Here is a 25,321-nt window from a genome sequence, read left to right as displayed (position 1 = left end):
TACCTTAAAACCTGTGTTCTTTGTGAAATGCTGTTTCCACTCAGTCAACGTACAGATCTTCCATAATATCTGGTACAGTGGGAGAAGATACCCAAGATCCTTCTTTGCTTTCTTTCTCTGCCTATTATGCAACAGTTGGTTTGTCTCTCTAGGCATCCAACTTTCATGATACGGACAATGAAGGAGAAATACTGGACTACACAGAATAAGATTGTGAAAGTGGCAGAAATGGCACCATAATAATAGAATTAGCAATAGCAATAGCAATAGCAGTTAGACTTATATACCGCTTCATAGGGCTTTCAGCCCTCTCTAAGCGATTTACAGAGTCAGCATATTGCCCCCAACAACAATCTGGGTCCTCATTTTACCCACCTCGGAAGGATGGAAGGCTGAGTCAACCCTGAACGGGTGAGATTTGAACAGCCGAACTGCAGAACTGCAGTCAGCTGAAGTAGCCTGCAGTGCTGCATTTAACCACTGCGCCACCTCGGCTCTGTAAATTCTCAATAAAGAATTCTTTATTGGCCAAGTTATCAGACACACAAGGAATTTGTCTTTGGTGCATATGCTCTCAGTGTACATAGAAAGAAACATTCATCAAGAATCATAAAATACAACACTGAATGATAGTCAGAGGGTACAAATAAGCAATCAAATCTTACTCGGAAAGAATCAATATAAATCGTAAGTACTCAAGCAACAAAGTTACAGTCCTGCAGTCATAACTGGGAGGAGATGGGTGATAGGAATGATGAGAAGACTAATGGTAATAGTAATGCAGCCTTAAGTGAATAGTTTGGCAGTGTTGAGGGAATTATTTGTTTAGCAGAGTGATGGCATTCGGGGGAAAAACTGGCCTGTTGTTTAGTTGTTCTGGTGTGCAATGCCCTGTAGAGTCATTTTGAGGGTAGGAGTTGAAACAATTTATGTCCAGGATGTGAAGGGTCTGTAGATATTTTCACAGCCCTCTTTTTGACTCGTGCAGTGTACAGGTCCTCAGTGGAAGGCAGGTTGGCAGTAATTGTTTTTTCTGCAGTTCTAATTATCCTCTGAAGTCTCGGTCTGTCTTATTGGGTTGCAGAACCAAACCAGACACTTATAAAGGTGCAGATGTCATACTCAATAATTCCTCTGGAGAATTCCACTCACCTATTTGGACAGGGACGAAACTATAACTACCTTTATTTATTTATTTTTAAAAATAGGAAACTTTGTGGAGTTTTTTCTGGAAATGGAAAAAAACCCTGAAATGTTGAGTTCTTGATATGAAAACTGAAAAAAGGATTGAAAGGGGGCAGAAGGGAGTTTGCAATATAGAGAAGAGAGAAAAGGCAGAATGTGTTTTTAACTGTTGAAAAGTAGGCTTGATGTTGCTTCTTTTTATTTATTTATCTATGTATTACATCAAGTATGAATTAGATAACAGATATAAGTATAGACATGATTATGAATACATGAATAGCAATAGCAATAGCAGTTAGACTTATATACCGCTTCATAGGGCTTTCAGCCCTCTCTAAGCGATTTACAGAGTCAGCATATTGCCCCCTCCAGTCTGGGTCCTCATTTCACCCACGTCGGAAGGATGGAAGGCTGAGTCAACCTTGAGCCGGTGAGATTTGAACCGCTGAACTGCAGATAACAGTCAGCTGAAGTGGCCTGCAGTACTGCACCCTAACCACTGCGCCACCTTTGCTCTTATGAAATAGATACAAATCAATGGGGTTGAATCAAACAGGGATGGTGCACTTACGCATGCCCCTTCCTTAAAGACCTCTTAGGAATGGGGTGAGGTCAACAGAAGACAGTATAAGGTTAAAGTTTTGGGGGTTTGGGGAAGAAACCACAGAGTCAGGTAGAGCATTCCAGGCGTTGACCGCTCTGTTGCTGAGGTCTTATTTTCTGCAGTCGAGTTTGGAGCGGTTTATCTTAAGTTTGTATCTATTGTGTGCTCTTGTGGTTGAAGCTGAAGTAGTCATTGACAGGTAGGACATTGTAGGAGATAATTTTATGTACTACCCTTAGGTCAGATTGAAGACGGCAAAGTTCTAAGTTGTCTAAGCTCAAAATTTCAAAGCCATAAGGGATTCTGTTGCAAGCAGAGGAACGGAGGACTCTTCTCGTGAAATACCCCTGGACTCGTTCGATTGCATTCATGTCTGTTATGCAGTGCGGGTTCCAGACTGATGAGCTGTATTTGAGAATTGGTCTAGCAAAAGTTTTGTATGCCCTATTTTGCAGTTCAATATTACTGGAAGCTACGCAAGATTTATCTCTTGTGTGTGTGTGTGTGTGTGTGTGTGTGTGTGTGTGTGTGTGTACACACACACACACACACACACACATATATGGCAACAAAGGCAACAGTAAAAAATATTGGGTTTCTGTCGTGATGGACTCTTGTGACGAGCCGATTGACAGCTAATGGAAGCTGTTAGCTTCCTCCCACAATTGGGGCTTACCAGGGGTTGTGACACTAAATATATACCTTCTTCCCTGGCTTCAGCTGATAAGGAGGAGAACTTGTGGCTTAATGGCTAAGACGTTTGCCTAAGATGTAATATAGCACAGGTTCGAATCCCAGTAAGGGTATGGCTGGCTGATGAGAGCTAAATAGCTTGAAATAGATCTATACTAGTCTCCCTTTATTTATTTATCAGCACAAATATAACACAAAATGTGTAACAAAGGCAACAGTAAAAAATATTGGGTTTCTGTCGTGATGGACTCTTGTGACGAGCCGACTGACAGATAATGGAAGCTGTTAGCTTCCTCCCATAATTGGGGCCTACCAGGGATTGTGACACTAAATATATATATACATATATACACACATACACATATTATAGGGGTATGTTTAAAGAATATGTTCTGAAAAGCTAGTTGAAATAAATAGACCACAATACTAGCCTGACATATGGCATGATTAATACTACAAATGAGATACTAACTTTACTAAGGTGACCAGATTTTAACATTGGTAAAGAGGGACACCATTGACCGGGGGGGGGGGGGTCTTGATTAAATATTTAAAAAAATCGGGACTTTTTAGTTAATGCTACCTTCAAGCCTCATGAAGGAATAATCCAATTGAATTGAGTAGGAATAAGATGTTCTGATAGAATAAATGGTCCATGGTTCATTTATTTTTATTTTTATTATTTCTTAGATTTTTATCCCACCTGTCTTATTTTTACAAATAACTGAAAGGCGGAAAACATACCTAATCTTCCTTTTAATATTTTCCACATAACAACAACCCTGTGGGGTGGGTTGGGCTGAGAGAGAACGACTGGCCCAAAAGCAGGACTCGAACTCATCTTCCCTTGGTGTGTAGGCCAGCCCTTTCACTACTACACCAAAAGGCTCTCATTTAGTAGGAAGACACGGAAGAGGGTTTTTTTCGTGTAATGTGGGAAATGGGGGGAAATTTGGCTTGAAGCAAGATTTCTGGGATAGGGTCTTTCTTTTTTGGGTTGGCTTTAATGCCCATCTCTTGGCATTCTGGGAGTTCTCCTCTGGGAAGGAAGCTTTGACAGAAATATTATTTTTGCTCCACTAGAAAAGGCCAAAGTGAGAGGGAAAGGCACTGATGGTGGAGGAAGATGAAAAGTGAACTTTAATCACATTTACTTTTCATCTTTCTCGCCTGCTTAATTATTTTTATTAGTTTATCAGAATATAAAAGACAAAAAAAGGAAAATAAGGGGAAATTAAGAGTGGAAAAAGGGAAAAAGGAGAAAGTGTGTGGTAGAAGGGGAAAACTGGGGGGAGGCATTGACTTCTGACTCTTTTTTAGCACAGTAGAAGATAATAACATTACAACCTCAACTTTTTACTTTTACACAATAATATATACTACACAATTCTATAACAACAAACTATCTAATCAGGAAAACCAAAATCACAATTTCATTTTTTCCACCGCAAGGACAAAATTTAAAAGTGGTTTCCATGTGGAAACTAAAATAGATATGTTATTTTCTTTGAATAAAGCAATCAGTTTAACCAACCCTACTTTTCATCTTGCTGTGATAAATAACATATAATTCTGTTCATACCTATTAATCTTTATAGACTATCATCATTTATATTAAAAAGGGAAGAACCTTTTTTTACATCCATTTTAAGACTCTAAACTTTTCTTTAAAAATATTTAGCAAGAGGGAAAGGCAGAAGGAAAATGCCCCCTTTTTCCTGTGCCTCAGGTGCTATGGGGAATGAAAGGACCAGGGTTCCCCCCACCCCCATGCTGAAAAGAACCCCTGAACAACTTTGTGCAGTGCGCAGCTCCATTTCGGTGCCTTTTACTGCTCAGTTTGGTGCCATTTCCATCAAAGATTTGGAAAAGTTTCTTCTTCTTTCCGTATGCTATAATTTTGACTCTGAGAAGGGTTTGCTGTTCTTTCTGATCTTTAAAATGATACATTTCAGTGACTCTTTCTCTGTGCTTGCCTTTAAGAAGCACTCCAAGTCAATCCAGAATGATGTAGATGTTAATACAAAGAACTGAGCAAATTAAAATGGTGAAATTAGTCCCAGGGAAATATTTTTCAAAGAAACCTTGCCACCATTTTTCCCACACGAGCCGACTTCCAACCTCCGTGCCCCTCCCCTCCGGGAAATCCAGGAAGGAACAGTTGCTACTTCTCTAGCCAAAGTATTTCCTGGAGCTCTATCATACTGGGTCATCTTTTCTTATAAAAGGAAGTAAAAGGGGCGGGGGTCCGTTTTCTTGCTTTCACGTTTTAATATCTTCAATGAAAGTACTGAGACATAGAGAGGGGTTAGACAGAGTATCTTTTGTCTTGCCTCGGTTAGGATTTCTTAAGTAAATCCACTGCACTTTCAACATGAAGCCAAAATCGGGATTTTTTAAAAACACCGCGGGGCGCAGGACAAATTGTTAGAAATCGGGACTGTCCCGCCGAAAGTGGGATGTCTAGTGCAGTTTTGCAGGCTAAATTACTGCTCAATGCAGGAGTTCAATCCTAACTGGCTCAAGGTTGACTCAGCCTTCCATCCTTCTGAGGTTGGTAAAAAGAGGCTCAGATTGTTGAGGGCAATATGCTGACTCTGTAAACTGCTTAAAGAGGGCTGTAAAACACTATGAAGCGGTATACAGTAGAACCTCTAGTCATGAATGCTTCTGACCACGACCAAATTGAGTTCTGATAAAAAAAATTCACAAAATTTTTGAATCCAAACACATACTTGGGTAGCGATCAAACACGGTCGATTTCCCCTTTTCTAATTTTTTTTGTAAGTGCCAAATTTTGGTTAGGTTCAGGTCAGGACCAAATCGGGTTGCGACCAAAGTTATGGAACAAATTATGGTCAAGACCAGAGTTTCTACTGCATAAGTCTAAGTGCTAGTGTTATGGTGAGACCCCATAGCAGATTGAAGATTGGAGTCAATCTTCCTAACCTGCCCAATATTGATCAATATTTTTAAACAAATCTTCTGAAAGAAGCAGAAAACAAAACTAATATTTTCATGGCATTCAGAGGTTTATTTGAAGCTCTGTTGTTCTTGTTCCATGATGAGTCGATGATATTAAGACCAATGGATCACCAGGGAATTGGTTGACCCAACCAATCCACAAAGGTCCCGTTGTCCTCTTCACAGAGCTTGGACAGCACAGTCATGATGCCTTGCGTGCTCTCTTCCACGCTCACTGTCAGCTGCCATGAAAAAGGATCCCATGAAATTTAGAGAATCAACCCTGCCAAACCCAGAACCCTCCCCTAAGCAGATCAGCAGAATGCATTTCAATCTCTTGACCATAAATGTTCAATGCTAACAGAGATGGATTTGCATTAAACAGGCCCATCTCATTTTGGCTTATAAAGGTAAATGAGCACAGACCATGTGATGAGTGATGACACAAAGCATCATAAAAACCCCTAAATCTGGATTTAGAACTAAGGAGAGATTTCCTGACAGTAAGAACAATTAATCAGTGGAACAACTTGCCTCCAGAGTTGTGAATGCTCCAACACACTGGAGGTTTTAAAGAAAAGATTGGATAACTATTTGTCTGAAGTGGTGTAGGGTTTCCTGGCTAAGCAGGGGGTTGGACTTGAAGACCTCCAAAGCCATTCTATTCTATTCTATTCTATTCTATTCCATTCCATTCCATTCTACTACCCTACCCTTATTCTATTCTATTCTATTCTACTACCCTACCCTTATTCTATTCTATTCTATTCTACTACTCCACCCTTATTCTATTCTATTCTACTCTATTCTACTACTCCACCCTTATTCTATTCTATTCTACTCTATTCTACTACTCCACCCTTATTCTATTCTATTCTATTCTATTCTATTCTATTCTACCCTTATTCTATTCTATTCTACTACCCTACCCTTATTCTATTCTATTCTATTCTATTCTACTATCCTACCCTTATTCTATTCTATTCTATTTTACTACCATACCCTTATTCTATTCTAATCTACTCTACCTTACCCTACCCTACCCTATCCTTATTCTATCCTTATTCTATTCTATTTCAAAATTATTTCTAATACTTATAAAGAAGAACTCTTATTGTTTGCTTTAATATATGAATCTCCCCGTTATGATTTCCAAAATAAATGGGTTAACCTTGACATATAAGATGGACTGAGTCATTGTCATTTCATATATAAGCACCTCATTTCCTGCTCTGTACATAGAAAGAATCACCAGTAGCTCAAGATGGAAGAAATTCAAAGAGGGGAGGCTGAGATTTAGCAGATTTCCTTTTAAGAGGAAATGGATTTTAACTTTCAGGGAGGCAACATTATTCTGTTTATTCTGTTAAAACTCCCATTCCTTGTCTTTATGCCTAATTCAACAGAAATATTTGACATATCTATTTTTACACCAGCACAAACAAAGGACTAACAAGCCAATTAATCAAAATACTAAAACTTTCAGTAATTCATATGTTTTTGAAAGTGTTTATCTATGTGGATTGATAGATGTCTGAATATATAAGAATACTTTATATCTTTCCCCACATCCGACACTTACAGCTGTTTCGTGATAAGTTGAAACTGAGCCAGGATGGATGGCGACACTCATAATCCCATCGGCTGTATATTCACGAGACTGGCATTTGGTGAGCATGTTCAGAGCAGCCTGAATGGGTTTTTAAAAAAGAGAACTATAAGGGGGGAAATGCATTGAAGAAGAAAAAAAGGAAGAATGTAAAAAAGATGTTGAGACTCTAGAAAGATGTTTAAAAGATGTTGAAGACTCTAGAAAGATGTTTAAAAGATGTTGAGACTCTAGAAAGATGTTAAAAGGATGTTGAGACTCTAGAAAGATGTTAAAAGGATGTTGAGACTCTAGAAAGATGTTAAAAGGATGTTGAGACTCAAGAAAGATGTTTAAAAGATGTTGAGACTCTAGAAAGATGTTAAAAGGATGTTGAGACTCTAGAAAGATGTTAAAAAGATGTTGAGACTCTAGAAAGTTGTTAAAAGGATGTTGAGGCTCTAGAAAAAGTGCAGAGAAGAGTAACAAAGATAATTAGGGGACCGGAGACTAAAACATTGCTGATCTAGAACTGGGACACCACACAGTTGCCGAACAGTGATGCATCTCAGCAATTGGTTAGAAAAGCACACAAGCATGGACAGATGCACTCAGGCATGGAAAGGGAGGTCCCACTATCTGCAGGCAAATTGGTACCTTAGAGCAGCGGTATCCAGTTACTGGATATTGGTCCCAATAAGTCATAAGTTCAATTGAGCCTGCACTGCTGGACATGTTAATAATCGCTGCCTTGCTGATGCTCAGCCCTTGACATGGGCTTCTCCGGGCTGCCTTCTTCAGCAGGGGTAGGAATGCCTTGTCGAGAGAAGAAAAGAGAAAATGAGTCTAGGGAAAGGAACTGGGCAACGACAGGGAAAGGTCTTCTGTCTCCTTCTCCAGGGGGACCTTCATCGACTTAAGGTCAACCGCCCCATTGGGCACACTCAACAAAAGAAACTCCCGGCTCTTTAGGAAGACCGAGAGTGTAGCTTTATTGAAAGAACCATTTGGCACAGGAGAAGCAAAGTCAGTTCTGGGATTTCCCCGCAAAAACTCATATAGGTTAATTTTTAAAAAAATACCTTTTCCCTCTGGGCCACCCACATTCCATAGTTCAAGCCATTGAGTTCAGTTCTGTTGTTTTGGGAAAAACTCCCTGCGCTGGCAACAGAAGGCCCTCATGCATTCCATAGCCTCCCCCCACCCCCACTTAGGAATTCACCATCTGTCAGTCTCTGCTTTGCTGTCGCTTCGGCTGCCATGAAACGGGGAGGGAGGGCATGGTATTTGGGAGGGGTTACTCATTGTGCTGGAGGAAGGTTCTGGAGTTCACCGGCTGATCGGACTACGCATGCGTGGGTGTTTCCCGCCAGGACTAACGGCACCGACATTCCATCTTTGTGATGCCTTTTGAAGTTATCTCACACCTGACACTTGGAAGAATTATGATTGGACTGGAACTGTGATGCCAAGGGGTCGGGAATGGGCTATTCTATATATCAATTGCTTTCGCGCTTAAATAATCAGACTTCGCTTCGCTATGCCTTTAATCATTTATAATTAGTAAAAGTACACTTGATTTCCACACATGAAGTCTTGTGGTCTTTCTTTCCTAATTAATTAATGGAGAGGTGCTGACACCATCCTCCTCCCATCAGGTTTGACAGGTACCCTGACCTGAGAACACCCAGGAAAACTGCTATGTCCCAACGATCCCTAAAAGGGAGCAGCTTACCCCTCATGCCTCAACCTGCTCCCAAATCAATATACGATTTCTACTTCTTTTTCTTGGCCATTTCAGTATTATCCTGCTCCCCAGTTATACTGAATTCAACAGCTCTATCATTTTTCTTTAAATCAATCAATCTTCCTTACGTTGAAATATATTTTGTTGATAAATCAGAACACCAAATACAAACAGGGCGGATACCACCTCGTCTGTCAAGGACCTAGGAGTAATCACCTCAAACGATCTAAGCCCCAGAGCTCACTGTAACAGCATTGCCAAAAAGGCATTAAGAGTTGTTAACCTAATTTTGTGAAGTTCTCTGGTAACATTGTACTGCAAAATAGGACATATAAATCCTTTGCCAGACCAATTCTCGAATACAGCTCATTTCCCTGGAATCCACACTGTATATTGGACATTAAAGCAATTGAGTGAGTCCAGAGGTACTTCACGAGAAGAGTCCTCCACTCCTCTGCTCACAATAGAATCCCTTATGCTACCAGGCTCAAAATTTTAGGCTTGGACAACGTGGAAGTACGCTGCCTACATTCTGACCTAAGCATAGTACACAAAATTGTCTGCTACAACGTCCTACCTGTCAACAACTACTTCAGCTTCAACCTCAATAATACATGGATGTTTAGCTAGAATAGGATATGAGGATTTAATGTTGATGGAGGCTTTTATAAATAAGTAAATGCCAGTATGTGGTTATGTATTAAATCTTGGTATATTTTATGATGAAGGACGTTTAAATAATCATAGTCAAATAAAAGTGGAGGTATGAAGATGGTAATATAATAAATATCCGAGTTAAGTTATTAGAATTAATATGAATTATATTTGATGACGGTGGAAGAGATGCACGAAAGCCTTTTGTAACCAACTAATGCACTTTCTACAATATGTAAAGAAGGAGGATTTGTATGTTTGTTTTGAAAATAAAACAAAAATATATTTTAAAAAATAATAATACATGGATAAAGTAAACCGCTCCAAATTCAAATGCAGAAAATACAACTTCAGCCACAGAGTGGCCAATGCCTGGAATGCTCTTCCTGACTCCATTGTTACATCCTCAAACACCACCCCGCCGAGGTGGCGCAGTGGTTAAATGCAGCACTGCAGGCTACTTCAGCTGACTAAAGTTCTGCAGTTCGGCTGTTCAAATCTCACCGGCTCAGGGTTGACTCAGCCTTCCATCCTTCCGAGGTGGGTAAAATGAGGACCCGGATTGTTGTTGGGGGCAATATACTGACTCTGTAAACCGCTTAGAGAGGTCTGAAAGCCCTATGAAGCGGTATATAAGTCTAACTGCTATTGCTATTACTATCAACCTCAAATTGTCTACTGTGGACCTCACCCCATTCCTAAGCGGTCTGTAAGGGGGCGTGTACAAGCGCACCAGCGTGCCTACTGTCCCTGTCCTACTGTCCCCATTTATTTGTACTCATTTCTATTGTTCATGCCCATGTTTGTACTTATACCTATTACCTTGTACATGTATGACAAACCAAATAAATAGAAATAAATAAATAAATAGACGAACCTGACTCATCAGCAGTGGGCCAATGGTATTGACAGAATAAACTCCTATCATGTCCTTCATATTTTCTGTTTGCAGATTGTTGAAGACCCAGATACCAGCATTGTTGTATAGGATGGTCAGCCCACTTTCTCCAGTATACTGTTCCACTTCTTTCTGAGCCGCTTGGATGCTTTCAAGATTAGTAACATCTAAAGAAAATCCATTTTATTTCAACACCCGCAACACGGAGTTTCAGAATTGCAAGGGAAGAGTTAACTGAAACCACAGGTCTTTGTGCAACTAACCGTCTTATGGAATACCAGCCTGACAGCTTCATCCCCAGGGATGGAGAGTGTCAGCAGGTATCTAGGAAGGCGGAGCATAAAAGCAAGAACTTTTATGATCACACAAGTTGCTTAGTCACACGGCCTTGAACTAAGTCCCACATAGGACTAAAGTCAGTTCAACTCAGACGGTATAGGAGATGACCAGGCTGAACCCAAGGCAGGGATCAAACTCATCATCGGACATGAATTCCTTCAAGCCCACAAGAGATCTAAGTCCAGCCCACTTTGAATTTTTGTGGCTCTTATCTATAGCCAATTTGTTTGGGCTGTTAATGGTTCAGGTCAGTGGTGGGTTTCAAAAATTGTTCGAACCTACTCTGTGGGTGTGGCCTCCTTTGTGGGAGTGGCTTGCTCCCCATGTGACCGGATGGGAGTGGCTTGCCACCGATGTGATGAGATATGAAGATGCCGACGACACTTGTCAGAACCACCTTAAATTACCTCACACACAGCACTGGCATGCATAAGAATATGATGCAAACTTGTTTTTTAAAAGGCATCTTTGGTTTGCGTTAAAACAACTTCAAGACACGCAATGTTCTGATTGCACCACAAATGCAGTAGCCATCCTTACCTTTCACAGAGGCACTGAGTTTTATAAATATGAGCATGATAGTGTAGAATAATCATATCCAAGGACCAGTGGTGGGTTTCAAAAATTTTTGGAACCTCTTCTGTAGGTGTGGCCTGCTTTCCAGGTCCACTGGTGGAACCTCTTCTAACCGGTTTGGTAGATTTGACGAACCGGTTCTACCGAATAGGTGCGAACTGGTAGGAACCCACCTCTGATTCAGGTTCTTATATAGAGCTTAAGTTTGCAATAAATCTCTATATTCATTTGAACTACCTGATTTCTTTGGCACTTGACCGACAATCTTTACACATTATACCCAAGTCATGGCTGTATAATCAAAATCTATTGTATAAACTCACAGCTGTTTCTACAACACTCAAACCCAGACCAATAACTCAGTTGTTCAGTTGTGTTTATTTATAGGCCGCCCTTTTCCCTGGGGGGACTCAGGGCGGCTAACAACTTATGGGAGGGGAAGACATACAATAACATAAAAATACAGTGTGTAGTTAAGATCAAACAACATTCATTCAACATTCGGGCGGGGGCAAACTATGGTCTTTACCCCCAGGCCTGGCGGGATAGCCAGATCTTGAGGGCTGTGCGGAAGGTCTGAAGGGTGGTGAGGGTACGAATCCCCACGGGGAGATCGTTCCAGAGGGTCGGAGCTGCTACAGAAAAGGCTCTCCTCCGCGTAGTTGCCAGCCGACACTGGCTGGCAGATGGCACTCGGAGGAGGCCTAATCTGTGGGATCTTATGGGTCGGGAGGAGGTAATTGGCAGAAGGCGGTCTCCCAAGTACGCAGATCCACTACCATGAAGGGCTTTATAGGTAGTAAGAAGCACCTTGAAGTGCACACGGAGGCCAACAGGTAGCCAGTGCAGCTCGCGGAGGATAGGTGTTATGTGGGCGAACCGAGGTGCACCCACGATCACTCGCGCGGCCGCATTCTGGACTAGCTGAAGCCGCCGAATGCTCTTCAAGGGCAGCCCCATGTAGAGCACGTTGCAGTATTCCAGCCTAGAGGTCACGAGGGCGCGAGTGACTGTTGTGAGAGCCTCCCGATTCAGGTAGGGTCGCAACTGGCGCACCAGGCGAACCTGGGCAAATGCCCCCCTGGTCACAGCCGACAGGTGGTGATCAAAAGTCAGCTGTGGATCCAGGAGGACTCCCAAGTTGCGAACCCTGTCTGAGGGGTGTAAATTTTGACCCCCCAGCCTGATCGATGGAACACTAGCCAAATTTTTGGGAGGGAAACACAACAGCCACTCGGTCTTTTCTGGGTTGAGTACAAGCTTGTTAGCCCGCATCCAGTCCCTAACGGCTTCAAGACCCCGGTTCATCACGTCCACCGCTTCATTGAGTTGGCACGGGGTGGACAGATACAGCTGCGTATCGTCCGCATATTGGTGGTATCTTATCCCGTGCCTCCGAATGATCTCGCCCAGCGGTTTCATGTAGATGTTAAATAGTACGGGGGACAGGACCGACCCCTGCGGCACCCCATATGATAGGGGCCTCGTGGTCGATCTCTGACCCCCGACCAACACCGACTGCGACCTGTCCGAGAGGTAGGAGGAGAACCACTGTAAAACAGTGCCTCCCACCCCCACCTCCCGCAGTCGTCGCAGAAGGATACCATGGTCGATGGTATCGAAAGCCGCCGAGAGGTCGAGGAGAACCAAGATGGAGGCATGGCCTCCATCCCTGGCTCTCCAGAGATCATCGGTCAATGCGACCAAAGCGGTTTCTGTGCTGTAACCAGGTCTGAAGCCGGACTGGAAGGGGTCCAGGTAATCGGCTTCCTCCAAGGACCGCTGGAGCTGGTAGGCCACCACCTTCTCAACAACCTTCCCAATAAAGGGGAGGTTGGAGACTGGACGATAGTTGTTAAGTACGGCTGGATCCAAAGATGGTTTCTTCAGGAGGGGTCTCACCACCGCCGTTTTAAGTGCGGCGGGGAAGTGCCCCTCCCGAAGCGAGGCGGTAATAACCGCTTGGATCCAGCTCCGTGTCACCTCCCTGCTATTAGCAACCAGCCAGGAGGGACACGGGTCCAGTACGCAGGTGGAGGCACTCACAGCCCTCATGGCCTTGTCCACGTCCCCGGAAGTAACATCCTGAAACTCAACCCAGCGATGGTCAACCAAATCATCCTCTCGTGCCTCTGCTGGCTCTGCAAAGGTGGAGTCCAAATCCGACCGAAACCGAGCAACTTTGTCCGCCAAGAACTGGGCATAATCCTCAGCCCTACCCTGCAAGGGGTCCCCCGTGTCCCTCTTATTTAAGAGGGAGCGGGTTATCCTAAACAGGGCGGCTGGGCGAGACTCGGCGGACGCAACCAAGGTGGCAATATAAGATCTCTTTGCTGCCCTAAGTGCCCTGATGTAATCCTTGGTGCAGGTTGTTAAGAGTGCTCGGTTCGGTTCGGATTTATCGGACCTCCACAAGTGCTCTAGGCGTCTCCTCCGGCGCTTCCTCTCCCGGAGCTCCTCGGTGAACCAAGGAGGCCTCCGGGATCCGCCGCCTCGGAGGGGCCGTAGTGGCGCAATCCGGTCGAGGGTCTCCGATGCTGCCGAATGCCAGGCGGCAGCCAGAGTCTCTACCGGACTGTGGGCGAGAGCATCAGGAATAACCCCAAGCTCCGTCTGGAACCTCAAAGGGTCCATAAGTCGCCTGGGGCGGAACCACTTGGTCGGTTCCTCCTCCCTACAGTGGGGGTTTGGTCTTCGGAAGTCAAGCCTCAGTAGGCAGTGGTCTGACCACGACAGGGGTATGATCTCATTACCCCTCAGACCAAGATCACAAGTCCACTGCTCCGAGAGGAATACGAGGTCGAGCGTGTGACCCGCAGAGTGAGTTGGGCCTCGGATTATCTGGGTCAAGCCCATGGCTGTCATGGAAGCCATGAACTCCTGCGCCCCATCCGAGTGTTCACCGAGCGTAGGCAAATTGAAATCCCCCAGGACCATAAGCCTGGGGAACTCAACTGCCAGCTCGGCTACCAACTCGAGGAGCGAGTCAATTGCATTGAGACAGGCAGCTGTAGAAATTGAATCAGTAATAAAATACAAAGATAAACATGATATCTTCCTGAGCTCTTTGAACTAATATAAAGTTTGCCTGATACATAATCAGCGGCAACTCACCAGGGCTGAAAAATGATTCCATCAGTTTACTGACTGTTGGAACAGTTTGGAGTTCAGTTCTGGGAGTTGAAGTTCACTCTGCTAAACAACTAATTCCCACAACACTATCATATTACCTTCTAAGACAGTATTACTATTATTTTTCCCTTCTTTCCTACTACGTATCTCTTCCCACTTATAACTATAACCATGTTGCTTGTATCTTTACAATTTATATTGTTTTATTTGTTTCCTAGTATGATTTGATTGTGTATTAGTAACCTATGACTATCACTCATGATTCTTGATGAATGTATTCTATTTTATTTTTCTTTATGCACACTGAGAGCATCTGCACCACAGACAAATTCCTTGTGTGTCCGATTACACTTGGCCAATAAAGAATTCTATTCTATTCTATTCTCTATCTTAAATCTGCTAATTTTGACAAAGACTGCTAGGTATAATCTCCTTCCCTTCTCAAAGCAGAGATATGTAGATGTTACCTTATGTCAGATGCCCATAAATGGAGGAGCTTTACCTCTTGAAAGTAGGATCAGTTTGTCTATTTTTAACTGAGGGTTACACAACACTCTACTCCATCTCAAAACTAACCACAACCAACAACAACTAAATTTATTGACTAATCATTTGACCATATCTGTAGGTGTAATGTCTTTCAACACCAAAGTTGCAGCATGCTCTGGAGCCACAAATACATATCACTGTATTTATTCAAAACATTCTCTGTGAAAAGTTGTTCTTAGATGTGGAGGCATGTAAGTTATCATAAATTCTTTTCTCTGTGGGAAGTGGACTTACAGGAACACAACCAATGATGTTACATGTTTGGTTAGTTCCGAGGATAACCTAGATATAGTAACTCTGGGCATTCCCATAGTACCAAATTTGCTTCGTTTCCACATGGCCCTTGAAACTTACCTAATTGCAACACCACCAGATTCGGATGTTTGCAAGCCAATGCCCTCAGCTCCTGGAGAAAAAGGAGATCTTAGATTTTTCTGCAAGTTAACATTCACAGATAATGATATGAGCTGGATGCCAGAGAAGACAATCTCAAAAGCAGGAATAGTGTGTGATTTCTCTGTCATTAGATGTGCAACATCTCTGACTGATCAAAACAAAAGAAACTAAATTAAGGCTCAATGCAGCTTAGTATCTTAGTCCATTCAACATAACCCAACCATGTATTGCTCCCCACAAAACCCTCTACAACTCTATTGCAGGTTGAAAGCTTTTTAAGTGGAGCCTCTCACTGTAAGATTCAAGTCCGTCCAGCCACACCATTGCTGAAGATAAACAAAGCTAATTAACATAGGAACCCATTTTTTTAACGTTTTGGTTTCAATATAGGTGTAAATCTTGGTGAATAGCTCATCATTATAATCCCTGCCTCTTTTGAGACAATGGGAAGATTTGGAATATAACATCAACAAAATTCAGGACACCTATATTGTTTTTTATCCTTGTAAACCCTCCTTGCCAACAACACCTAAATACCCTGCTTTTATGCATTGTATTCCTAAAAAACAAAATTGTTCTGACCCAGCTCCCCCAAGCACGACAAACCCTCTGAAGTGAATAAAGATTCTTTTATTAGGAATGCCAGCAGTCCCAGCAAAAAGTTTCTCTTGCAAGCTAACGTCCATCTGTTTGGAAGATGAATAGTTGTCCATGACATCTATTCATCTCTGTCCCCTGCCTTTTATCCCCAGAGCTACAGTGGGGCTTTGCTAGCAGCAGTGGCTCTTCCTTCCCAAGGACCGGCCCATAGATTTCCACTGTTCTCCTCTCCTCTGCCTTCTGCGCAGCCGTGCATCAGTTATTGGACCTAGCTGTTCTTCCTCTTCTTCATCAGCCACCTCCAGACCTGGGGGCTGTTGACTCTCCATCTGAGAGTTGATGGATGGCCCAGGCTCTGCCTCTGTCTCTCTCTCTCTCTGCCAGTTCCATTTCCTCTTCCCCCTTGGAGCTCTCAGGTTGCCTTGATGCTAACCCTGACTCCCACACCACCTCTTCCTCCGATTGGCTGTTGGAAGGGCTGGTGGCCAACAGGCCACAACAAAAATGTGAGCAGATCACATGGCTTTCTATTAATGGGCTGTTTTGGTTCTAATTGGCCAGATAAATATTAGCAAGTTTTGGCAAGGTAACACTCAGAATTTCATTACGTAGTCTTTTCACTGTCTCACTTATCTCTTGCATTATGCCTTACAGTAATTTATTTTACTTCCCCTGCTTATTTTATTCCTCTGCTTGGAATGGCGTTGCTTTTTAAAAATACTTTTGGTTGAAGAAAGAAAATATTTCTATCCAGAACGGGTGGGGTAGGGAAAGCAATGCTGATTATACAGGCATAAAAAGAGTTAAAACATAAAAGAAAAAGTGAATAGTATTTAAGACAAAGGAATGCTTTCTAATTTTATTTGAAGATATGCTTCAAATAGGAGAGAAGCAACCAAGAACTAAGGAGAAATTTCCTGACAGTTAGAACAATCGAGCAGTGGAACAACTTGCCTCCAGAAGTTGTAAATACTACAACACTGGAAGTCTTTTTTTTTTTTAATCATTTTTTTTTATTTCAATTTAAAACAAGTACAATATCTTTCTTTACATGTTATAGAAAATGTATCAGTCAGTCACAAATAAACTTTGGTACATCTCCTCCACAGTCAACAAACATAACTCATATTAACTCAAGTATTTTAACTCAGATATTCATACATATCACCATTGTCATATATCCATTTTCATTTGACTGTAATTATTATTTGAAAATATTGATAATAATAATAATCTTAAATAATACATGCCCACGCCAGTGGGAAAAGAAAAAATCAAAACAAAGAACAAAAACAAAAACAAAAAAGACAAAAACAAAGAAGGCAAAAAGAACAAAAGACAAGGCAGGGAGGAAAAAAGAAAAAAGAAAAAAAAGAAAAAAAAACACAGGTATATATTATATTAAAAAAAAGTATATCAGCTGGTTACAATACGTTTTGGTGCATCTCTTCCATTAATTCATATTAATTCAAATATCTTAACTCAAATGTTTACCATATTGACATCATTATACCTCCACTTCTAGTTAACTACAGTTATTTAAACATCTTTCAACCTTAACTATGCCAAAAAGTTAATTCATAACTACATGCTGACATTTCATTTACTTGTTTGTAAAATCCTCTATTGACATCAAATCCTCATATCCTATTTTAACTGAACATCCATAATATTTAATACCAAGAATTCCATCTTCCATGCAATATAATTTATTATCATTCTCCCTTCTTTATGTAGTTGTATCGTATATCATAACATTTTCCCCATATTAATTAACATTTAACTGTATATATTTTATTTTATTTTTTAGTAGTGATAATTATTGTGATTAATAACCTTTATGTGTAGCCCAAAAGTATTTCCAACCTTCCTTTCTCATATCCAATTATTATTTATCATATCAACTCCACATTATATACATTACTATCAATATCAATTATTATTCAGCTATATCTATTACAAATAAGAGTAATTAGATTTAGCTAATTTTAAGTTATATTCTTCCATCTGTCAGCCTATGTCTCTCCAATAGCAAAATCTTCTCAATCCTATTGCCATTCGTTGAATAAATTTACCAAATGTTTTTATAAGCAAGTCCAAACAGGGATATCTTCGCACCTTTTTGCTCAGAGTGTCACTGATGAGATAATAATGTTGTCCCAGGCTTGTAAAACTTTTCAAATTGACTTTAATTCTCAAGAGTTTTCATTTCTCCTGCGCTCTGTCTCTTAAAATGAATCTTCTTTATAGCTCCCCCCCTTTCCAGCATGGCATTCCTTTCTTCCTCTGAGATAGACCAGACATCATTTCTCACATTTTTCATTTGTATTTCAGGAACATTCAGACATTCAACGTTCTCACCTTTTCCTTCATATTTTAAAGTCAAGTAATCCAATTTTTTTTCAAATTTTTGAAATGAATCAAACAGCTTTCGAAATGCGGAAAGAAGAATTCGAAGTGAGCCCTTAGGAATATAATTCGACGCCATCTTGTGTCGCAGTTAGAAACTCTAAGGTTTTTTGCAAATAAAAACACGCTGGAAGCTGTGCGATCTTTTTTTTTTAATTTGTAGTAAGATTTTATTGGTAAAACGAAAATACAACATCCATAACTTGTAAAAAACAATACAACTACATTTCGAGATATTCCCATACTATCAAATCATATAAACATCAAAGGTTAGGTATCTTATTCCTTCCCTCCCTCTTCTCTTCCCTCATTTCTTTCTTTTCCATACCCTTTTCTTCCCTCCCCCCTTACTTCCTTCTCCCCTGCCTTCCCTCCTTTCTTTTCTCCTTTCCTCCTTTCCTCCCCCCTCCTTTCCCTCCCTCGATCCCCCCCTCCTTCTCACATACCTTCCCTCCTTCCCTTCCTCTTTCCCTCCTCCTTTCTTTTCTCTTAATCTCCCTCCTTTCCTCCCTCCTTCCTTCCTTACTTTCAACACTCCTTCTCTCTTTCTTTCCCTCCCTCTTTCCCTCTTTACTACCCTCTCTTCTTCCCTCCCTCCTTCCTCCCCCAGTTTCTTCTCTTTCTTCTCTCCTTCTTTCTTCCCACCTTCTTTTCCTTCTCTTCTTTCTCTTCCTCCTCTTTATCCTTCCCCCCTTCTTCTGCCTTTCCTATTCCTCTCCTTTCTCCTCTCCATCCTGACTTCCCTACTGTCCTCCTTCCCTCCCCTCTAACCTTTGTTACATTTACATATTTTCCTCTGCTGAGGACAACCTGGTTCTCTTTTCCTTTCCTTGCTTAAAGAGGCTGTGCGATCTTATCTGATCTTAGACTGACACAGCCAAGCAATAAAAGTATCAGATCGTGAAGAGCTAATTAGTAGAAGGTTAGCTTTACAACCCACTTAGAAAGAGTCAAGGGGGGGAATGTCGAAGAATTCCTTGAAGCGTTTAAGAAATAAAGTAACCACCGGCCATAAATACTTTTAAAAAAAGACCAATTCACCGCTAAGTTCTTCTGTTCTTTGGTTTCAATTAGCTTAAATTTTAGTGCGGACCGTCTCTCTTTGAATAATAAAATCAGCTTACCAGATGAAATCACTTCTACCATTCTTAGGGGCAACCTGCAGTTTCAGTTAGCATACAGCTAATCCAAAAAGGAATTGGCAGGAGGGGTTAATTCCAAGCCCCCCCAGAGACTTTGTGAACGTCTCTGAGGTCACTTGGTCTCCTCTCACCTTTCACTGTCGTCTCCGGGACAGCTAGGGTCCAATGACCCGTCCAAAAATCCTTCGGAATAGGGGAATTTCAGGAATAGCCTGAAACTCCGTCTTCTCACTGCTAAGCCCCGCCTTCTTCCCCCTGGAAGTCTTTAAGAAGATGTTGGATAGCCATTTGTCTGAAGTGGTGTAGGGTTTCCTGCCTAAGCAGCGGGTTAGATTAGAAAATCTCCAACGTCCCTTCCAACCATTATTCTATATACTACTTCTATAAATAAAATGAACTCAAAGTGTACTTTGCTTAGCATTCCTTGCTGCAAAAAAAGAAGAATATAATTGGTGAGTCATTGTATGTGGGTTGCAATATTCCTGGAGGGCTCAGAATGCAAGCTTGACGTTCAGTCTTAATTCAACTTGAGCCAAGGTGGCGCAGTGGTTAAATGCAGCACTGCAGGCTACTGCTAGATCAGCAGTTCAGCGGTTCAAATCTGACCAGCTCAGGGTTGACTCAACCTTCCATCCTTCCGAGGTGGGTAAAATGAGGACCCAGATTGTTGGGGGCAATATGCTGACTCTCTGTAAACCGCTTAGAGAGGGCTGAAAGCCCTATGAAGCGGTATATAAGTCTACTGCTATTGCTATTGCTAAACTTCAGCCTCAGTTCAAATCCTGAACCACTATTCCCGAGCCATCCTGTGCTAACTCATTCTTACCTTGTTGTCTTCTCCCTCCAGGTCCAGGGTTGTAGCAAAGACCCATTTGGGTGGAGAAGGGAGCTCCAGAAACCTCTTCACCAGACCCAGGCCGATCCCCCGATCGGATCCTGTCACCAGCACGCTGAAAACGCAGAAATCAACTGGCTCTGCCATCTCTTTCGGACCTGCAGTTTCTGCTTCCAACTTCTTCAAATGTTTGCTTCAAATGCCTCTTCTCACAGTGGGAGGTAACATTATAAGGAACAGGCAACACCCATTGTCTGAGAAAAAAAAACATTTATTTAAATATTTGCTAACAACTCCAAGTGATTCTGGTTGGATCACTACAATCTTACTTAGTAATTACAGAAAACAGCACTGCTTACAATAACTGAAGGAACATTCAGGAAGATAAGCTACTGCCCAGCAAAATTTGTGCATGATTTAATAGTATCCTCTACCATGGCTCAGTACGGTTCGGTGGCTAAATGGCTCAGTGGCTAAGACGCTGAGCTTGTTGATCAGAAAGGTCAGCAGTTCTTTGAAACCCACCACTCACACACACACACACACACACACACACACACACACAGAGAGAGAGAGAGAGAGAAAGAAATAAAGAAATAAAAAAAGAAAAAAGAAAAAAGAAAAAAGAAAAAAGAAAAAAGAAAAAAGAAAAAAGAAAAAAGAAAAAAGAAAAAAGAAAAAAGAAAGAAAAAGTGAGAGAGAGATGAAAGAAAAAAAGGAAAAAGGGACAGAGACAAAAGGAAGGAGAGAGAGAGAGAGAGAGAGAGAGAGAGAGAGAGAGAGAGAGGGAAAGAAAACACATGGCCGGCAAGCCACTCCCACCAGGTCACATGGCTGGCAAGCTACTCCCACAAAGGAGGCCACACCCACAGAGTAGGTCCGAAAATTTTTTGAAACCCACCACTGGTACAATCCTAGGTACCCTCTTCCCCTGAAAATAAGACCTCCCTGGATAATAAGCCCAAACGGGCTTTTGAGCTGATGCGCTAAAATATGCCCTCTCCCCAAAATAAGACCTCCCCCAAAATATTGCAACACAGCAGCTGTCATGAGGTGACCACACTTGCCTCCTCTTCCACCTCAAAAATAAAAAGATCTCCCCTTTTTCCAGTGATGAATTTAGGAACAGGATGGTCCTGTAAATCAGTGGTCTCCAACCTTGGCAACTTTAAGACTTGAGGACTTCAACTCCCAGAGTTCCTCAGCCAGCTTCTACTGCCTGGTTCAAAGCTTACTGTGTTGTCTTCTTCCTCTAGGTCCAGTGTTGTAGCAAAGACTAAGGTGACCAGATTTTCAGATTGGTAAAGAGGGACACCTTTGACCGGGGGGGGGGAGGGGGGTTTGATTAAAAATTTTATACGGAGCAACAAAAATTTTCATATAACGCAAAAATAGTATTGTAATGGGTTTTTTTTATTTCAACGTAACTACAATTTACAAATATAAATTGTAACTGTTGCCAAACATCCGAATTTTGATCACATGACCATGAGGATGCTGCAACGGTCGCTAAGTGTGAAAATGGTCGCTAAGTGTGAAAAATGATCATCAGTCACTTTTTTCAATGCCATTGTAACTTTGGTCACTATATCACCTTTCTTGCCACAGTTCTTAAGTGAATAAATGCAGCTGATAAATTAGTAACATAAGTGAATCTGGTTTCCCCATTTGACTTTGTCAAAAGGTGATTTTATGACCTCAGGACACTGAAACCATCATAAATACGAATCTGTTGCCAAACATCAAAATTTTGATCGCGTGACCATGAGGATGCTGCAACGGTCGCTAAGTGTGAAAATGGTTGCTAAGTGTGAAAAATGGTCATCAGTCACTTTTTTCAATGCCATTGTAACTTTGGTCACTATACCACCTTTCTTGCCACAGTTCTTAAGTGAATCTTAAGTGAAGATGTTATATCTTAAGTGAATCTTAAGTCTTAAGTGAAGATGTTATACAGTAGAACCTCTGGTCACGAACGCTTCTGACCAAAATATTCACATTCTCCCCGCTGCTGATTTCCCCTTCTGCACCATTTTTTTTTTGTAAGCACCAAATTTCCAAAATTAGGTTTGATTCATGACCAAATCAGTTTGCGATCAAAGTTATGGAACGAATTATGGTTGTGACCAGAGGTTCTACTTGTATTCATGCCTTTACATACTCTATATCACCTCAAAATGTTGCACAGCCTTCATAAGTTTCTAATACAGATAAAATTAAATACAACATCAAAACCATAAAAAAGTAAAATTCACCTGGCTGGAAAATCCTATGCCTGTCTTGCTATTATTACTGACACACTTGCTGCAATATTTGATGACTAAAAGAAAAAAAAATATTGTTAAAGTGTGTATTATGTTCACTCCCATGTCTTGTCTGCTGCGTTGATTTTGAATTCATTAAAAGAGCTTATTTTACATCAAATCCCTCTCATATTATTCTCCTATGTTCAATAAACCCTAAGAGACAGCATACTATACATGAAATTCCTGTAACTGTATATTTAGTAAATTGTGGAGCTGGGTTTATCCAATTAACTCAGTTTTTGGACTTGAGTAATGACATACAATAAAGGAAATAAAACTATTTAGAATGAAGTGTAGTTGGCTATTTCTGATTAAGGGTGTCATGCAGAAACAATTATAGTTTTGGTCAGGAAAATACCCTAAAAAATACCCTTTTGTTCTTTCAGGTTTTTTTTTAATGATTTTTCCATGGCACATCACATATTGTTTTGAATAAAAAAAACAGTAGCTGCACATTTTTAAAAACCTACATTATTTTAAAATGCATTAAAAAAATAAAAGAAAAAAAACCCAGCACACTTACCAGAAAGTTTCTTTCCCCACCATTTTGAGCAGTCCTCCAACCTCCGTGCCCCACCCCTCTGGAAAATCCAGGAAGTAACACTGGCGACCCCTCTAGCCATTTCCTGCAGCTCTAGGATCATTTTTTTTTCTTATAAAAAGAGGTAAACGCGATCGGCGTGGGGGGGAGGCAAGGAGGCAAATTGCTGGGAGGCAGATTTTTTCTTCTTCTTTTATACTTTGGAGCATTTTATACTCTGAAAAATATGGTATTCTTATAAAAGTCTGGAAACTTTATAGACTTTTTTTTCTGGAAATGAAAAAAAGTGAAATGGTGAGTTCTGGATTTCTGGAACTCCAACTCAAAAAGGATTAAATAAGAGGCTACAGCTTGCCTGAACCTAGGAATTCTGGCACATCTACTCTTTACATAGCCTTAACCTCTTCCACTGGGAAGTGTCACCAAGGAACTGGATCACCTTAGAACAGTATTTCTCAACCTTGGTAACTTGAAGATGTCCGGACTTCAACTCCCAGAATTCCCCAGCCAGCGAATGCTGGCTGGGGAATTCTGGGAGTTGAAGTCCGGACATCTTCAAGTTGCCAAGGTTGAGAAACACTGCCTTAGAACCTGTCAGCCCTTCAAAGTGGACCAGAGAAGAAAAAAACCCTATCTGCTACGTCCTCCCTGACCTGATCTTTCCCTAGGCAGCTCATTGCTCACATGGCCTTTACCACATCAGGTACAAGCATATAAGTAGATTTGCCTAAATGAGATGCACAAGGATGGAGAAATACTGAATCACCTGCCACGGAAGAATGGATTGGGAAAATGCCAGAACTGGAAGAGTTGGCACCACTGATCTATTTGGACAGGGACGAAAGACTAAATACTGGAAACTTTCTGGATTTTTTGATGGACATGGAAAAAAAGTGAAACGAAGACTTCTGAAAAAGGACTGGATAAGGGGCAGAAGGAATTTAGTAATATAGAAGAGGGTGGAGGGACAATTGAGTTCGTGACCCATCAAAAGCGCGTTCCACAAAAGCGCGGTCGACGAAATTGCGTATGTGACGTCATCACAACGCGACGAAAAAGATCGAAAAATTGAAATAAAAATTAAATTACAGCAAGCCGATTCACATAAAGGTAAGGGTTAGGTTAAGGGTTAGGGTTAGAGTTAGGTTAAGGGTTAGGGTTAGGGTTAGAGCATTAGCGTTACGTTTAGCGTTAGGTTAAGGGTTAGCGTTAGGTTTTTCGTTACGTTAAGCGTTAGGTTTAGGGTTAGGTTTAGGGTTAGGTTAAGGGTTAGGGTTAGGTTTAGGTTTGGGGGGGTTAGGGGAAGGTTTTAGCTTTATTTTTACATTTTTCGATCTTTTTCGTCGCGCTGTGATGACGTCACATACGCGCTTTCGTCGACCGCGATTTTGTCGTCCGCGGTTTTGTGGTAGAACCATTGAGTTTGCTGCCCTTTTTGCTCTATCTTTTCTGACTGTTGTTTCTTTAGTTATTTTTCTTTTTTTTTCTTTTATTGCTTGGCTTCTCAACTTTCTTTTGGGTATTTGTGTGTGTGTGTGTGTATTAATTGTGTTCATACTTTATTCATCAGGCTTCCCAACCTCTCCAATACTGGACAATGTTTTTTAAAAAAATCCTTCTGAAATCAACAGAAAACAAAATGAAGATATTCATGACGTTAAGTGGTTTATTGGAGGTCCCATCGCTGCTTGGTCTATTAAGGTGAGATCGATGGATCACCAGGGAATTGGGCGACCCAACCAATCCACAAAAGTCCCGTTGTCCTCTTCACAGAGCTTGAACAGCACAGTCATGATGCCTTGTGTGCTCTCTTCCACACTGATTTCCGGCTACCACCCAAAAATAAAAAATAAAAAGATCCCATGAGGTTTAAAGAATCAGTCTTGTCCAGCCCAGAGCCCTTACTTAAACAGATCAGCAGAATCAATTTAACTCTGATAGAGATGGACTTCTATTAAACAGGCCAATCTCATTTTGGCTTATAAAGGTATACAAGGCCAGCCCCACTGAAGGATGATAAGGATAATGCCAAATGTTATGAAAATCCCTAAATTTGCATTAGTTAAATTAGATTAATCACACAGGAGATTACCTTGCAAATGCAGGTAGCGAATGAACAAAATTACTTCTAATATTGGCAAAGCGAAACTCTTACTATTTGAT

The 25,321-nt window shown here is 41.3% G+C and overlaps 1 protein-coding gene across 3 annotated transcripts; it reads right to left on the bottom strand.

The window, feature by feature from the left end:
• Nucleotides 1-5,495: 5,495 nt before the first annotated feature.
• On the bottom strand, nucleotides 5,496-23,192 carry LOC148042784 (uncharacterized). Of its 3 annotated transcripts, none has more exons than XM_087728786.1 (7): nucleotides 23,141-23,192; nucleotides 20,303-20,565; nucleotides 15,284-15,335; nucleotides 10,313-10,500; nucleotides 7,692-7,850; nucleotides 7,029-7,136; nucleotides 5,496-5,688 (listed from the first exon to the last, which is right to left on the bottom strand). In XM_087728786.1, the coding sequence occupies exons 2-7, from the start codon at nucleotides 20,456-20,458 to the stop codon at nucleotides 5,575-5,577; spliced, it is 777 nt and encodes a 258-aa protein (XP_087584912.1). In that variant the 5' UTR covers nucleotides 20,459-20,565; nucleotides 23,141-23,192; the 3' UTR covers nucleotides 5,496-5,574. The 3 variants fall into 3 exon arrangements, with proteins under 3 accessions (XP_087584912.1, XP_087584914.1, XP_087584913.1); XM_087728788.1 differs by lacking the exon at nucleotides 23,141-23,192 and adding an exon at nucleotides 22,567-22,589; XM_087728787.1 differs by lacking the exon at nucleotides 23,141-23,192 and adding an exon at nucleotides 20,671-20,847.
• Between the last annotated feature and the right edge of the window lie 2,129 nt (nucleotides 23,193-25,321).

This window comes from Thamnophis sirtalis, unplaced genomic scaffold, assembly GCF_051295495.1.
Source record: "Thamnophis sirtalis isolate CommonGarterSnake01/CBP01778 unplaced genomic scaffold, rThaSir2_p1.2 scaffold_14, whole genome shotgun sequence".
NCBI lineage: Eukaryota > Metazoa > Chordata > Lepidosauria > Squamata > Natricidae > Thamnophis > Thamnophis sirtalis.
The sequence above is the reverse complement of the archived record's forward strand: the minus strand, read 5'-3'. Positions and strand labels throughout refer to the sequence as shown.